The sequence below is a fragment of the Budorcas taxicolor genome, chromosome 16 (assembly GCF_023091745.1).
Source record: "Budorcas taxicolor isolate Tak-1 chromosome 16, Takin1.1, whole genome shotgun sequence".
Taxonomy (NCBI): Eukaryota; Metazoa; Chordata; class Mammalia; order Artiodactyla; family Bovidae; genus Budorcas; species Budorcas taxicolor.
This window is the reverse complement of record NC_068925.1, coordinates 70,151,633-70,168,667: the sequence shown is the minus strand read 5'-3', so window position 1 is coordinate 70,168,667 and position 17,035 is coordinate 70,151,633. Positions and strand designations below refer to the sequence as shown.

At 49.3% G+C, this 17,035-nt stretch overlaps 1 protein-coding gene across 2 annotated transcripts in view; it reads left to right on the top strand.

Moving 5' to 3' along the window:
• SMYD2 (SET and MYND domain containing 2) overlaps window positions 1-12,094 on the top strand; it is a 53,542-nt gene extending 41,448 nt beyond the window's left edge. For both annotated transcript variants that reach the window (XM_052654165.1, XM_052654167.1), the window contains exons 7-12: window positions 1,117-1,219; window positions 4,604-4,714; window positions 5,408-5,528; window positions 6,547-6,721; window positions 9,426-9,534; window positions 11,658-12,094. In XM_052654165.1, coding sequence (XP_052510125.1) covers window positions 1,117-1,219; window positions 4,604-4,714; window positions 5,408-5,528; window positions 6,547-6,721; window positions 9,426-9,534; window positions 11,658-11,738 — 700 coding nt within the window. In that variant the 3' untranslated portion in view covers window positions 11,739-12,094. The remainder of the gene's footprint in view (window positions 1-1,116; window positions 1,220-4,603; window positions 4,715-5,407; window positions 5,529-6,546; window positions 6,722-9,425; window positions 9,535-11,657) is intronic.
• Window positions 12,095-17,035: the final 4,941 nt, after the last annotated feature.

Below are 17,035 nucleotides of genomic sequence, written 5' to 3'. Positions count from 1 at the left end.
ATTTCCTAGGGCCTGATTCCCTGTGCATGACTTGCCAGGGAGCCAGGTGGGCCAGGAAGGAGGGTGGAGATGACCTTTCCCGCAGACAAGACAGGAAACCCCTGAACGTCCGGCCCCAGGCCAGCCCCACCCTTCATCGAAACTTCTAGCAGTGGCTTCCCCAGACACAGCAACCTGGGGCGGTTCTTCTGCACCGTTTCCAACCTCTCGCTTTTTTTTATCTTCACGGAGCAAACAGGAGAATGGGTTCTGGTCGTGGAGGGTCCATGCAGGTGACCCCGGCCACCAGAGCCGCTGTACATGTGGATCTGAGTGCCCCTCTGAGTCCCAGTTTCCAGTTTTAATTGGGGGGGAAAAATTCCTTTTGCTGAGAATCATATCAACATTGTGATTTCAAAGGCAGCGTTTTCAGAGATCAAGCACTCTTCCCCTGTAGTTTAGAAATTTCTGTTCTCAGAACTTTGACCTTGATATAACCAGAAAGCTCAAAGCCCTCGCGTAGGCGACTGTCTATCCCCACTGTCCCTTGTAAAGCGACCCGCGAGCAGCAGGAGCGACTGATGGCCCAATTTTCTGGATGAGGAGATGGAGGTTGCAGAGAGTCAGACGGGCCCCTCCGGGTCTCTCGGGGGATCCCACACCCTCACTCAGGAAGCTGGCGTCTCCCCTGGTGGTGATTTCTCAACATCTGAAGACAGCATGTTAAAAGTCATCCTCTGATATAAAACCTGCTTGGCAACGACAGCCTGTTTGTCTTGCACAGTGCCCAGTGGAGGAGCAGTCCACTGGGGGTGTTGAGTTTTGAGTCCTGCATCTAACAGGAAGGCATTTGTTGTCACTCTTTATTATGTGTTTTTATTTTTTCTTCGTTTTTGGCTTAGATATCACTGTTTTGCTTTGCAGATTTCACTTTTCACTATTGCTCCAATTTAAGATGTTAGATCTTGTTATAAATGCATGCAGAACAGCCCCTTAGACCAGCTCTTAGTTTTTTGTTTTTTTTTTAATGTCCTGCAAAGACACAGTTTCCATAACTTAGCAAGTAAGTGGCCAAGGAGTTAGCTGAACAGTCCATCTGCCTCCTGAGAATGTTGGGTTTTCTCTTCTGATTGACAGTGTTGCACTGATGAATCATAGTTGTTGCCCCAATGTCATTGTGACCTACAAGGGGACCCTGGCCGAAGTCAGAGCTGTGCAGGAAATCCACCCGGGCGAGGAGGTGAGTGTGTGGCTGAGGGTGGCTGTGGCGGTGGGTACCGTCCTCGGGTCCTCCGGGTTCAGGATCAGACCTGTGGCGTGGAGTCCACACTTTTCGCTCCCGTTGGGTGCTCAGCGTGTCCACCTGTGCAAGTGTTAGCCGCTCAGTTGTGTCTGACTCTTTGTGATTCCATGGACTGTAGCCCACCAGCCTCCTCTGTCCATGGCATTCTCTGCCAAGAATACTGGAGTCGGTTGCCATGCCCTTCTCCAAGGGATCTTCCCCACCCAGGGATTGAACCCAGATGTCTCTTACATCTCCTGCATTGGCAGGTGGGTTCTTTACCACTAGTGCCACCTGGGAAGCTGTGGCCAAAGGGAGGGGGGAACAAGGAAGATTAAATTCGAATAAAGTTCCTCACAAAGATCTACAGAGATTTATAGAGAAACGAGACTGCCAAAATAACCATGATGAAATCTTAGAGGCTCTGAGTTCCCACTTCCAAATAATGGAGTTCACTTTTGATTCGTGAATTTCGGCCTGTTTTTCTTCCCCCCCAAAGAGCAAAGCAACCCAGCAGTAGCTAATGAGTTACAGCCCCAAATGACACATGGTGCGTTCACATCACATCCCCTGCACCTCTGCCCTTGGGACAGTTCCCTTCCTGGGGATGGAATTCAGATGGGGTGGGGAGAGGCAGTCTGTGGTCAGGGCCACCACGAGCTGCCCTCCCCAGCCTCAGGGTAGGGGGCGAGCCTGCTCAGCGATTCCCTTCTGTCCTGTGCCATGTGGTTCCACAACCACCGCGTCAGGTGTCTCCCCTTGAGAACGCTGACCAGCCCTTACCAGATGTATGCTGCTGCTGCTAAGTCGCTTCAGTCGTGTCCGACTCTGTGCGACCCCATAGATGGCAGCCCACCAGGCTCCCCCATCCCTGGGATTCTCCAGGCAAGAACACCGGAGTGGGTTGCCATTTCTTTCGCCAGTGCATGAAAGTGAAAAGTGAAAGTGAAGTCGCTCAGTTGTGTCCGACTCTTAGCGACTCCATGGACTGCAGCCCACCAGGCTCCTCTGTCCATGGGATTTTTCAAGCAAGAGTACTGGAGTGGGGTGCCATTGCCTTCTCCGACCAGATGTATACAATACGTTCTTAAATCCTGATGTCCATAACAAGACACTTGGATTTTTAGGCAATGTAATCACTTTAAATACATTTCATTTAAAATAATTTGGGTTGGGAAGATCCCCTGGAGAAGGCAATGGCTACCCACTCCAGTATTCTTGCCTGGAGAATTCCATGGACCAAGGAGCCTGACTGGGCTACAGTCCATGGGGCCACAAAGAGATGGACGTGACTGAGTGACTAACACTACCGCTATTTTTTTAAGTTACATGCCTGGATATTTAGAATCTTTTCAATATGATTAGTGTGGCAAAATGATCAAAGGCTCCATTTCTCTGGGTGGTGTTCAATAAGCCACAGCTGAACTGGGACTGCAGGTCCCATGTACAGATCAGACTTGCCATCCTGTAGGAAATGCGTCCTGCAGGGGGCACCCTGTTGACGACCCGGGTGTCTCAGTTTATGAATGTCTTGTGGAGGCTGCCCCAGCACCTCTTGTTAAAACAGCCGACACCCGTCAGCCAGAACCTAAGTCCCCAGGCCCCCGCTCCTGGACTGCCTGGAGCACGTTGTCACCTGCCCTGGCTGTGTCTGGACCACGAGCGGTGATGCTGAGCGGCCTCTGTCGCCCTCTTCTGGGCCCTTCTGTCTGTTGCACCCCATGCCCATCAGTCATTTCGAAGCACTGAGGGCTCTGGCCACCGGGCAGGACAGGCCTCCTTCCTGTGATTTTGCATGGCACCCCTCTCCAGTACTCTTGCCTGGAAAATCCCATGGATGGAGAAGCCTGGAAGGCTGCAGTCCATGGGGTCGCTGAGGGTCGGACAATACTGAGTGACTTCTCTTTCACTTTTCACTTTCATGCATTGGAGAAGGAAATGGCAACCCACTCCAGTGTTCTTGCCTGGAAAATCCTGGGGACGGGGGAGCCTGGTGGACTGCCATCTATGAGGTCGCACAGAGTCGGATACGACTGAAGTGACTTAGCAGCAGCAGCAGCAGCAGCAGCAGCTGTCACCCATCAGAAATTCACCCTCCGCATTTGGGGGGGAGTTGCTGCTTTGGGGGTGACCTGCCCTTCAAATGGGAGGAAGCCATTTGCTGGGGTGTCCAATGAGCACCAATGGGTGTCCGTTTCTGCCCTCCAGGCTGGGGAGAGCTCAGGGCACCTGTGAGCACCCAGCTCGTGTGGGTCCCCCACCCCGGCCTGCCTGCCAGCACCCGAGGTGACTGGCACAGTGACGGCTGTGGGACACCCATCTGTTCCGTCAGACGTTTGCCTGATGATGTGGGATGAGCCGCCAGTGCTGTCCCAATGAGTAGATAATGGGCAGTTAAATGCCGGCCTCCTCCATATGCTCCAGGTCTCAGTTATAGAGACTGTTAGGAAAAAGCAAGGACAGGCGGACTTGATGAGCCCAAAGGTACGACTTTTCCAGGTTTTCCGGCCTGGCTGGGTAAGGCAGCAGCGGGCTGGTGGCCTAGGAGCTGTGCCCTCCTGCACTGACCTGTCCCAGCCTGCTGATCTGACTTCCTGCTCCATCGCCAGCTGGTGGCAGGATAAAGGGAAGTGTGTGTGTGTGTGTGTGTGTGTGTGTGTGTGTGTGTCCACATATGCACATTCATGCTTCCCCACCAGCCACCCAGCAGTGCATGTGAGCCATCCCAGGTCGTGAGATAAAAGACGCCTAACAAAGGCCAAGCGGAGACAGCGCAGGCCCCATCCCAAGGCCAAGCAGACTCTTTGCTGATGGTGCCCTTTGCTTCCCTTCCACAAGGGCATCCACTGCTGGGCCAAAGACTAGCTCACTCTCTGCGGAGGAGGGAGTCAGGGCTGCTCTGAATCCTCCAACTTACCACTTTAGGGACCCTTTGATTCTGTAAGAGGAGGTGGACAACACTAGTGGCACCAGTTGAAGGAATTCAGTGTGTTAGGGTGAAGATTGTATGCTGAGCTGTGGCCCTCCTCACAGCCACCATCAGGAGTGTCTGCAGAGCCAAACAGGGAGGACACAGCGTGAGCTGGCCTGTGGCAAACCAACTTTTCAGATTCCCTTATATTTTTATCGGGCTTCTCTGGTGTCTCAGACGATAAAGAATCTGCCTGCAATGTAGGAGACCGGGATTCAATCCCTAGGTCCTGGAGAAGGAAATGGCAACCCACTCCAGTGTTCTTGCCTGGAGAATTCCATGGACAGGGGAGCCTGGTAGGTGGCAGTTCTTGGGGTCACAAAGAGTCCAGACATGACTGAGCAACTAATGCTTTCATTTTTTCACTTTAGGTTTTTACCAGCTACATTGACCTCCTGTACCCAACGGAAGATAGGAATGACCGGTTAAGAGATTCTTATTTCTTCACCTGTGAATGCCAGGAGTGTACCACCAAAGACAAGGTCAGCACCTTCTCCCAGCACAGATGCTGACTCAGCTCTCTCTCGGGACCTTTCTGCCAAGCGAGCACCCCTGCCTGAGTTGGGCGTCTCCTCCTTGTGTTTTTGAGCCTTTAAACCTGCTTTACTAGCACAGCCCAGGGGATCCAGTCAGACCAGGTCTCTGTTCCAACTTGATTCTCAGAGCTGATGAAAACATTTCCATCACATTGTACAAAGAAGAGAAGAATTCACCAAATTGCTATTTCTTTAAAAGAAATGGATGCTCCAAAGAGAGGGGAGGGAGAAAGATGAGCAGCGAGGTCCACCCACAAGGGGGTGGACAGCATTCTCCAGCATTCCCACTTCTTCACCAGACTCCACAGAATTTTCTCGGACATCGCCCAGGTTACCTTGTCAGTGCCTCCCCTCCTTATTTTATTCCCTTGACTTCATAGATGTGTGAAGACATATTTGCCCACAGCAAACATCGAGGCAGGTGTCCTGCCTCGATAAGAAGCACCTCAAAAATGAGTAGTTTTGTCTTTCTGTGGGTAGGTAATGAATATCGAACTTTCCCGCTGCCTGATTCCCTTTCATTCTTTCGTAACCTTAGAAGGGGCAAGCCTGTACCTCTGGGTGGGGAAATGTTCTATTTGAGAGATTCACCCATCAGTATGGTTTCCATGGGAAGTAACCTATGGCCATTTCCCTCAGGATAAGGCCAAGGTGGAAATTCGGAAGCTGAACGACCCCCCGAAGGCAGAAACCATCCGCGACATGGTCAGATACGCACGCAATGTCATTGAGGAGTTCCGGCGAGCCAAGCACTACAAATATATCCTTCTCAACCTTCCCGGTCTTACAGGGGGCACCGTTGGCGAGCTGGGCACCGGAAGCAGGAGAAGGGTGGGTTTCTGAGTATTGAAGGCAAGCCGTTTCCTATCAAAGGATGGCCAGGGTGAAGACTTACTGGCCATCCACGACCTGTAGTCAGCTGCGTCAGTGTTTCACAACGTTGCCCTTATTTTTTATTTTATTTTTTTTCGTTGCCCTTATTTTTCTTTGTTGGACTAGTTTGCTCAGGAGCTCATCCTGGTGGGTGGCTTTTATTTTCTAAAAGTGGAGAACAGTTCCTTGAAGACCCTTACTGATCGAGTATCTTCCTTTGGGCAAGGCACCTTATTGAGGGTTTTGCTGTGTAACAGGTGGAAACAGGCTTATAGGTAGCAGGTCATTTGCCCAGGGCACGCTGTTCAGCAGGGCAAGATTTTGCCCCAGGTTTGCCAGCACAATCCATATTTTTAACCACCATATTATAGCGTTTTCTTGGATAGATTTGTACTGAAGAAAGGAAACCAGTGAAAGGGAATTAAAGAAAGGCATTTTTTTTTCCTGAGCGTAAGAAAGAACTTTCCTGTGTTGGAGAACGCTTCCTTAAGAGCTTTAGCAAAAGTTCCCAGCTTGGGTGAGGATTTAGATTTAACCAGAAGATTGAAGAATTTTTTTATTCTAATCAACATTGTTCACAGCTGAAGGAAGGCTGTGTTCCCTGTGGCTAAAATTCTTTAGTTGTGTTTAACAGCTGAGGTCTTCCGTTTTTCCTAGGTTTTTTTTTCCTTCCAGAAAAATATGAGTCCTTTCACTTGCTTGCCTTTCTGTAATTTACTTTTTCAGAGGGTGTAGCTGGGGGTGGAGTGGGCAAAACAGTAACTCCTTGCCCCATTTCCGCTGCTCCCCGCCCCCCATCCCCCTCCCCCCGCCCCCCTCCCCCCCCCCGCCCCCTCCCTGCCCCCCGCCCTTGGGAAGCGTCCTCGTGAACTGCCAGGCCGGTTGGTTCCTTGACTCCACAGCACCCCCTAGTGAGCTGCTGGAGATCTGCGAGCTCAGCCAGGAGAAGATGAGCTGCGTGTTCGAGGACACTAACGTGTACATGCTGCACATGATGTACCAGGCCATGGGCGTCTGCTTGTACATGCAGGACTGGGAGGGAGCCCTGCGGTACGGGCAGAAAATCATCCAGCCCTACAGGTGATTGCACGGGCTCTTCCCATTAGCGTAGCTTGGAGTAGAGTTGGGTGGTTTGGAATGCGCCCGTTGGCCGTCCCGTGTCTTCACACTGCCATGTTGGAGCGGGCCGGGAGCAGCTTTCTCTCCTCTCCATGACATCTGCAGGTGCAGGCTCAGGGTGCCTCCCCTGGGCCCAGCCTGTGCCCTCCACCACCCGGAAGAGACACCCAGGGAGGCAGGTTGAGGTGACAGCGGGTGAGGGGAGGGCTGGGGCAGGATCCCTCCTAGGACCCGTCCAGGATGCACTGTTCACTGGAGTTAATTCAGACCAGTGTGGAAAAGCCACCGGCTGGTTTCTCCTCCTTGCTGTGCCTTTTAAGTTAAATGGCTCTGAGTAGTTGGTTAGCGGTGGCCTCAGAAACGCTCTTTTGTTTTCCATCTCCTTCTTTTGCTTTTTTAAAAGTGCAGCCTCAGTTTGCACCAGCTTCTCTGGTGGCTCAGGTGGAAAAGAATCCACCTGCAGTGCGGGAGAATTGGGTTCGACCTGTAGGTTGGGAAGATCCCCTGGAGGAGGGCATGGCAACCCACTCCAGTATTGTTGCCTAGAGAATCTCAATGACAGAGGAGCCTGGAGGGCTATACAGTCTGTGGGGTCGCAGAGTCAGACACAACTGAGTGACTTTCACTCACTCACTCAGTTTGCAAATAAGGAAACTCTGGGACTGCTGGTTGCAGTTATTTAATATTCTCCCGTAGATTTGATTAAAGTAAGTTGGATTTTAACCTGTAATAATAATGAATGTAAATCATGGGAACGTTTCCTGTCGAGAGGGTTAGGAAGGTTAATAAACCTTAAAGTGGGTGACAGGAGGCGGCTCTGACTAGCTGCTTCAGGGCCAGGCTGACCTAGATCAGATCACTGGGGTGCTTGTTAAACATATTTCTGTTAAATGTCACAGAGTCTCTTCAAGACCAAGCGGCTTCGAGTCTCTTGGCATCGCACCTGAAATCTCTGTGTGTCAGGCACCCGGGTGCTTTTGCTTAGTCCTCAGTACTCCTTCAGGTTCTAAGATCAGGGCTGTAACCTGTGTCTAATCTGAATCTCCACTAACCACTTGGTCCTCCACTTACCCCACAGTGCCGTGATTAGCCAGCAGGGGGAGCCCACGGGGCAGCCAGCTCCTAAAATCTGCTTCTAGAAGCAGAATTTGATCCTGTGGGGATAATCTCACAACCTGTCCTTCCTGAGATGGGTGAGGAAGTCCATGCACACTTCCCCCCTTGAGATCTGTACGGGGAGAGAGAACGTGCATGAATCTTGGCCTTGTGGTTGCTCTCCCAGCAGGGCTTGCCATGCTCCACCCTTTATTAGCTTTAGGGAGGCCCTTTGGGGAGGCCCAGCACTGCCTTCCCTGAGTCACTGTGCCGTGCTTAGTGGCTCAGTTGTGTCTGACTCTTTGCAACCCCATGGACTGCAGCCCACCAGGCTCCTCTGTCTATGGAATTCTCTAGACAAGAATACTGGAGAGGGTTGTCATTCCCTTCTCCAGGGGATCTTCCCAATCTAGGGATCAAAGCCAGGTCTCCTGCATTGCAGGTGGATTCTTTACTGTCTGAGCCATCAGGGAAGGCCAGGAATACTGGACTGGGTAGCCTATCCCTTCTCCAGGGGATCTTCCCAACCCAGGAATCCCACCAGGGTCTCCTGCATTGCAGGCAGATTCTTTACCAACTGAGCTACCAGGGAAGAATTTGATACTGTGGGCATCCCCAGGGATTCCACATGCCTGGGAATACAGCGTGAATGTGTCTATGGACTTTGAGGACACAGCAGGTAAAACAGACCAGCCTGTAAACAAACACCTCCAGCTCCTACCTCCCCACCCCCAAAAGCCTCTTGGGCTCTTCATAGGGAGATGGCTCTTTCCTAGGCAGGCCTATCAGCCAGCCTTCAGTTGAAACCAGAAAGAGAAGACCTCTTGTATACAAAGCCCTCTCTTGGACAGTGGAGAAAAGAAGTAGGAAGTATGACTTTAGAGAGCTTATAATTTTGCTAAACCAAATGACATCATAGAGTGTGACAGAAAGCTGAGATCTTGATTCACTGGTGTGTATGTATCTTTAAGGATACTGTCTTTTTAACGTGACGGCATATTCATAAAGAGGGAATTTACCTTTTTATTTTTTTGCTGTGCTGGGTCTTCATTGCGGTGTGCAAGCTTTCTGTAGTTGTGGCATGCGGGTTCTCTAGTTGAGGCACACAAGCTTAGCTGCCCCAAGACATGTGGGATGTTTCTTCCCCGACCAGGGATCAAACCTGCGTCCCATGTGTTGGAAGGTAGATTCCTAACCACTGGACCATCAGGAAGTCCCAGGAATTTATTTTAAAAGACGTTTTTCCCAATGCCTGCAGCAGGTGCACGTAAAACAAAAATCTGAGGCTAGGATTGAATTTTGTGTTTATTTGTGTCTTTATGTAGGCTCTCCCCTGTAGATTTTATGTGGTTTTTCAGAAGCACACAAACTGCATAAAAGGAAGTGCATCCACAATGAGCAGGCAGGGTTGAACCATCCATGTCTTCCACCCAGCCCCTGCCAGGGTCTGGAGGAGCCTGGCTGCTGTGGACAGTGCAGCCATCAGCTGGGCAGCCACAGGCTCACTGTGTCAGGCCTGTGGACCCTCGGAAGCTGTGACAAGGGGGCCTGTTGTCTTCTCTTTTTCCAGTAAGCACTACCCTCTGTACTCCCTCAATGTGGCCTCCATGTGGCTGAAGCTAGGAAGACTGTACATGGGCCTGGAGAACAAAGCGGCTGGGGAGAGAGCCCTGAAGAAGGTGTGTGTGTGATGCAACTGGGCTGCCCAGTGCCTTGCACTTCCTTTCCTTGCACTTCCCTTCCTGCGGGACGTGGGTGACTGATAGAGCCACAGAGAATGATCAGCCATGGGCCACCCTCTGGCCATAGGAACGGGCAAAGGTGGGTTTGCAGGCAGCAGGGGACGAAGTAATTGCGCCTTTGGCAAGTTTGCGTCCTGACCCTCCTTTTGAGAAAGGTACGTCCACATTGTGGCTACAGGCTCACAGCTGTGAAGGGGGTACTGCCCTTGTGCCCTGGGAAGCCTTGGAAGTGCTGAATATGACCATGCTAAGAGGCCAGCATTATTAAAATGTCTTTTCTGATCCACTATAACAGATAAAAAGGAAAAAAAAAAGGCCAAGGATAGGTCAGAAGACTGTGGTGAAGGAATTCTCCAAATTTCTGCTCTTCAGGGTTTATAGATTCATGATGCCCAATTGTGGTAAAGTCAAGGCATTTGGGCCTGGAGAGGCCCTCAGTGTGAGTATTGTGCTTTTTAAAGTGAACCTAATAATCATTGACAGTGTTCACTGAGTCTGGTTACATGCCAGGACCTTCATGTGGTCCTTTTCTTTTAATTCTCAAAAAAAAAAAAAAAAATGAGACAGGCTTTCCCAGTGAATAAATTGAGATGCAAGCAGGTTAAGTAATTTGTTGAGGGTACATGGTGAGGTTCTCATTCAAACTGGGGTCTTTCCAAGTTGAAAGCTTCAAGTCTACCCACTCATGCCGGGACAAACACGCAGGGAGAACCAAGACTCTGGGCGTGGTGTTTGCCAGCTGCCCTGTGCCCAGTGGGTGAGAGCGCTGGGCCGTGCCTCTTTCCTTACAGAAGCACAGTCACTGTCCTTTCTATGGATGTCAATAGCTGATGAAATACAATCGTTGGGACAGTCGTTATTTATGGAGAAGCCCAAAGTTGATCAACTATAACCTTTGGGACAGTCTCTTTGTACCACTAAGAGAAACACCTTAGGGTCATGGACTAGGCCTGGATGCCAAACCCTCCAGATTGCCCAAACCTCCCCAGTATACTATACAGGAAGATGGAATACGGTCCCACATGGTGGACGGAAGTGCCAGGGCCCACCCAGCCTGGACGTGGGAGTTAAGGATCAAATATTCTGGTTTTGAACCACGGAATTGGTTTGTCTAAGACAACGTTTATTGCCTCGGTGAGGTTGGAGGAACATTAAGCAGTTAGGTCTCAGTTGCAGAGTAAGTAAACTGATTGCAGATCCCTGAAGGATAGAGTGGATCTGAGGAAGGAACGCATGTCCTGAGGTGAATGCAGGGAGTGAGGAGAGACATTTAAGTCACACAGTTCCTGAAGACCTGCACTCCCGCTGGTCTGAGACCTAGGAAGAGAATAGGAACAGAAAGGAAGGCTGGTCAACAGTCACAAGCTGCCAAAAATTCCCTGTTTGAGGGAATGGGAATGATTTAAGTGTTTCTATCTGTGAATAATACCTTTGAACACAGAAAAGCAAGATAAATTATTATGGATTACATTGGATATGTAATTCCTATATGCCAGACACTGTTCTAAACACTTGATGTATATCAACAACTCTGAGAGGGCGGTATTGCTCCTGTTTCATTATTACAGATGAGGAAACTGAGGCACAGAGTGGTTAAGTAAATTGCCCAAGGTCACACAGCTAGGAAGGATGGAGCCACCACACTCTCATTGGAAAGAAATCTTATTAAATATATTCTCTCTGGACTCCTCATGCCTATTTTTAGGTTTTTTTAAGAATACATAAAAAGACGTCAGCATACACTTTTCGAAAGGGAAAAATGATTTAGTCGTGTCTTACGCATTAGTGATATGAACTAAAATCAGAAAGGTTTGTCCCTAAATCATTTCTCTATCATTTCTTCAGTTACTGAAGAATGTTTTCCTCAACAGTAGAGACTGGGTGACTAGATATGAGACAATCTTGTCTTTTTCCTTTTTTTTTTTTAAAAAGCCAGAGGCTCTGACAGCCACTTAGTATCCTGCACTGTCAAGCAGAGAAGTCTAGCCTGAATTAAAGTCAGCCTAGGGGAGGGACGGGGCTGGCTTCAAACTCTCAACCCCTGTTCCTCTCTCTCCTAGGCCATCGCCATCATGGAAGTAGCTCATGGCAAAGACCATCCGTACATTTCTGAGATCAAACAGGAAATTGAAAGCCACTGAAACTATGCCGACATTTTAGTTTTTATTTAAATCCTAGTGCAGAAACCTTCAAGGAGTTGACTATTTCAGATCATTGACGTCACGCCAGCATTTCTGTAAACTCACTGAATGAAAACATGACTTGCACTTAAACCTTGCACATGGACATTGATCTTAATCTTTGACCTAAAATATCAAATTCAGTTTTGAATTCTTCCCCCCCCCACCACCCCAAGAGATAATGGCATGGTTTCATATATTATACTTTGGACAGATTGTGTCCGAAGATTTAAAACTGTAGTTATTTTTCCCTTCACGACTACTGTAATGTCCTGAGCAAACATGAATGATGAAAGAGAATAAAAAACATAATAGGATTTGAAGTTTGTGTTTTCCTCTGTTGGGTGAAAGTGAAAGTCGCTCTGTCATGTTCGATTCTTTGCCACCCCATGGACTGTAGCTTACCAGGCTCCTCTGTGGAATTCTCCAGGCAAGAATACTGGAATGGGTTGCCATTCCCTCCACCAGGGGACCTTCCCGACCAAGAGATCGAGCCCAGGTCTCCCACATTTCAGGTAGATTCTCTACCATCTGAGTAACGAAGGAAGCCCCCTCTGTTGGTTGGGGGAACATCAGAGACCACTAGATGGACAAAGGTCCATCTAGTCAAAGCTATGGTTTTTTCCAGTAGTCATGTACGGATGTGAGAGTTGGACCATAAAGAAGGCTGAGCACTGAAAAATTGATGCTTTTGAACTGTGATGCTGGAGAAGACTCTTGAAAGTCCCTTGGACAGAAATGAGATCAAACCAGTCAATCCCAAAGGAAATCAACCCTGAATATTCATTGGAAAGACTAATGCTGAAGCTGAAGCTTCGATACTTTGGCCACCTGCTGCAAAGACCCGACTCATTGGAAAAAGACCCTGATGCTGGGAAAGACTCAGGGCAGGAAGAGAGGAGGACGACAGCAGGTGAGCTGGTTGGATGGCATCATTGATGCAACGGACATCATGAGTTTGAGCAAACTCTGGGAGATTGTGAAGGACAGGGAAGCCTGGTGTGATGCAGTCCATGGGGTCACAAAGAGTCAGACAAGACTTAGTGACTGAACAACTAGTGTCTTTTTCATTTCAGTTATTGTGTTCTTCATCTCTGGTTTTCTTTGTTCTCTAATTTTTTGTTAAAAACTTGCTCTGTGCATCCATTCTTCCCCCGAGTCCTTTACAGTCATTACCGTGAACGCTTTCGCTGGTAGATTGCCTGTCTCCACTTCACTTTGTTCTGGCATCTTCGTCTGGTTCCTTTGCCTGGAACATCTTCCTCTGCCACCTCATTTTGTCTGAATTGCTGTTTGTATGTTATGTGTATGGTAGCTTTGTTGCGTTTCTCAACCTTGGAGAAGTGGCCCTCTGTAGGAGACGTCCTCTGTTTCCCAGCAGAACAGTCCCCCTCTCGTTGCCCAAGCTGTATGCTCGAGGAGTGCCCCCTAAAAGAGCTGCATGTATCCTTCTTTTGGGGGGCTATGTGGGTGGTCTGGTAAGTTTGGCCCCTAGTCTGGTTGGTTGTCATCCCTGCCTTTTATGGATGCTGCTGGTTAGTGGGGCCTGGTCTTGAGGCAGCTGGCCGTGGAACCCTTGGGGGCCTTGGGGTGGTGCCGGCTCACTGGTGGGCAGAGTCAGGGCCCAGAAGCCGCCAGGGCTGTTGCCTGCCCCCTGGTGGGTGACGCCAGGCCCTGGATTTAGTGCTGGCCTATCGGTAGGCAGAGCTGGGTCCTGGAGTTTGGTTACGGGGCTCGGAGATCCCAGAGCTGTTGTCGGATTGCTGGGAGGGCCAGGGGAGACCCAGTTCCTGGGTCTGGTTACTGGAGACCGTCATTGGAGACCGGTTATTGACACAGTTGGGTGTGGAGTCTGGGTGTCTGAAAGCTTGTGTTGCCCTGCTAGTGGGCAGTGTCAGGGACCGGCTGATTCCAGGGTAGGGTCTGGTCTCTCTTTTGGGTGAACTCATTCCACTGCAGGGTTGTGGTTTTCTTTGGTGTGGTGTCTGCCCCCTGGTGAGTAAGGCTGGTCTAGAGGCTAGAGCAGGGCTGGGGCCTGTCTGCTGGCAGACAGAGGTGGATGCTGGACTCCTGGTGGGCAGGGCCCGTCTAAAGGTGTGTTGAGAGGTGGCTGTGGGCTCAGGAAGCTTCTAGGCAGCCTGTGTACTAATGAATGAGGCTGTGTCACTTCCCCAGTTAGCTGGTTGGCCCGAGGCAGCCCAGCGCTGGCTCCTACAGGCTGTTGGGTGGGGCCCAGTTTGGGCACTAATGCACTGGAGGGAGGATCCCACGATGGCACCTGCCCCAGTGGCCACGTGGTAGAACGCCCCTCAGTATGGCTGCCGCCAGTGTCTATATCTGCAGGATAAGCCACAGCCATCCCTGCCTCTGAAGACCTGCAGGTCAGTTTCGCCCAGGCTCCTATCAAATTGCTGCTTTTTGCTGGGTCCCGAAGTGCGAGAGGTTTTGCGTGCACCCTTGAAGAGTGGAGTCACTGTTTCCCCCAGTCCTGTGGGGCTGCTGAAATTAAGTCCCATGGGCCTTCAAAGCCAAGTGCTCTGGGGGCTTATCTTCCTAGTGCAGAACCCCCAGGCGGGAGAGACTGATGGGGGGCTCAGAGCCCTCACTCCTGTGGGAGAACCACTGCAGTCGAGTTATTTTCCAGTTTGTGGGTCACCCCGGGACCCAGGGAGCGTGGCACTTGATGATGTCCCGAGTCTGCCCCTGCTGCCCCTTCTCGTTGCGGTTCCTTCTCTCGTGTCTTTAGTTGTAGAAGATCTTTGCTGGTGGGTTCCAGCTACCTCATCAGTGGTGGTGCTGCAGACAGTTGTGATTTTGGGGGTGTTTGTGAGAGGAGGGGAGCTGAGGCTCTGAGGATCTCCTGATAGTTCTTTTCAAACACGACGTCGTTTTTCTTTTGAAGACGTATCACTGTCTTGTTGCCACAGTCAGCTTCTACGCAGAATGACCCATGTGTTTAGTGAAGTCTGCTTGCATCTCCTGTCACCCCTTGTGGCTTATGGTGCCTCCCATCTTCATGAGGTGAAACAAGCCAGGACGCCTCTGTGGGTGAGTGACTCCTTGTACAGTAATAGGGTTGAAAAGTGGGTTAGTCGCTGAAGCGGTTATAGTGCCCTGTTTACTCATCAAAGAGACAGAAAAGTGTCCACCCTCATCACCAGGGGCTCCCTGTGAGAGTCTATGGCGGTTGATCGGTTGGCTGAAAATACGGGCCGGGGCTGTGCTCTGCCCAGCTCAATTGTGTCCAGCTCTTTGCAACCCCCTGGACTGCAGCCCACCAGGCTCCTCTGTCCATGGGATTCTCCAGGCAAGAATACTGGAGTGGGTAGCCATGCCCTCCTCCAGCGGACCTTCCCAACCCAGGGATCGAACCCACATCTCTTGTGTCTCCTGCATCGGCGGGCAGATTATTTACCACTGCGCCACCTGGGAAGCCATTTTTAAAGAGATGAGTCATGCTGTTAGTAAACTTGAAAGACAAAAACGAGAATTTGGGTTTTCTATAGCAGCCTCTGCCTGTCTTCTCTCCCTCGACAGATCGGGATGTAAATAAATGACGGTGGGGTGGGGACAGCACATTCTTGGTGTTTAATAAGGGTTATCACTAGCAGTGAGAAAGCTCCATTTCTAGGCTCTTCACACTCCATTTACCTAGCAATTACCCCTTTCAGGTTTTGTTCTAACAATGATGACTTTGGGAAATTTCAAATTAATTCTTCAGCGTGTTAATACAGGAATGAAAAGTGGGTAGAAATAAATGGGCTTTAAAGAAGTTAAGAAGGTTTTTCCCAGGCACATTTGCCTATGAAAATAATCCTAAAAGTGAGCAGATGCTTTCAACTAAGGCAAAACATACAGAGTACAGAAAAGATTCAACTGTTTTCTCTGGAAAAAAAAAAAAAAGTTTATTGCATTTAGAAGTCAATAGATATCTTTTACAAAAAAGGTTAGAATAAAGATCTCACATTTGTAAAGGCACATATGAAACATTTTACAGCAATGACAAGGGCAGTGAGGACGTAAAACAATACACAACTAGGACCAATATCTAAAGACTTTATAAAAACAGATAAGAAACAGTGCAAAAATACTGTCAAAAGTCAGTTTCATACACTTCATAACTGCGTATAAAACTGGCAAGCATAAGCTTATTTACTGATATAAAAAAAGCACATAGAAGAGCATGCATAGATTTATTTAAGGCTTTTAATATTTTCGAGAGAGAGTCTATAAAAGTAAAGTTGACATTTGAATATTAATCACTCCCCAACTCAGGGAATATCCTATAAATGTCTCCCCCTCCCCCTCTCCTTACAACTAACTTGTCGTAATGAGACTGGACTTCCATCTTGCACGGTAGCAAGTGGACACCTCGGGGAGAAGAATGTGTTCTCAGGATCCCAAGTCCCCACTCTGGAATGCATGTCTCACAGCAAGAACTCGATAGGTGGTTAAATGTCCAGGTCAGCCCTTGCCAGCCAGCCAGCCAGCCAGCCAGCCAGCCACGCACGGCTGACAGCCCTGCAGTTCAGTGGTGCTGGATGTCAGAAGGCTTCCATGGACTGACTCAAGAACCTTAAGAACAAACCGGTTTCTACATTAGGGACTTGTCTGGACATCCGAAATGAGGCCTATTAAATGTCAACTGGCTTGAATGATATAAAAACTGACAACATATTAAAGACAGAGACCAAGGAAAACTTCAAAATACTGAATTAAGTAGCACAATTACAGTCCAGTGAAACAAAACAGATTAGCATGTTACTTGATGTAACACAGGTTACATAAGGTTACACATTTAATAGTCATCTGCATATGTAAACCCTTTTTTATCCCATTTACATATATATCCTCAAGCAAGTCAGTTGACTATTGAAGGAACAAAGGACATACACAGGAAATCATCTCTGATGAAGAGTAACCTTACTTTTGAAAGGATAAGTTTGATAGATTTTAAAGATTCCAAACTGGCAAGAAAGTTCAGTCAAAGGAAGTTGCAGTAACATCTTACAGTGTTCACGTGGGGGGCAGAAAATGGCTCTGAATTACAGCTCTCAGTTCCAAGCTGAAGGTATTTATTAGCTAACACTGCAATTCAGGGAGGTGGGCGGCCCCTGAGAAATGCTGAGAATACCAGGTACCTCTGCTCTGAGAGCCAGCCGAGCTCAATTCGGAGCAGGATTCCTGAGCTGTTAGCAAAACAGTTCCACCCCAAAGCACAGAAAGACCCCAATCCAATGTTTCCAGGCTTGTCCCCA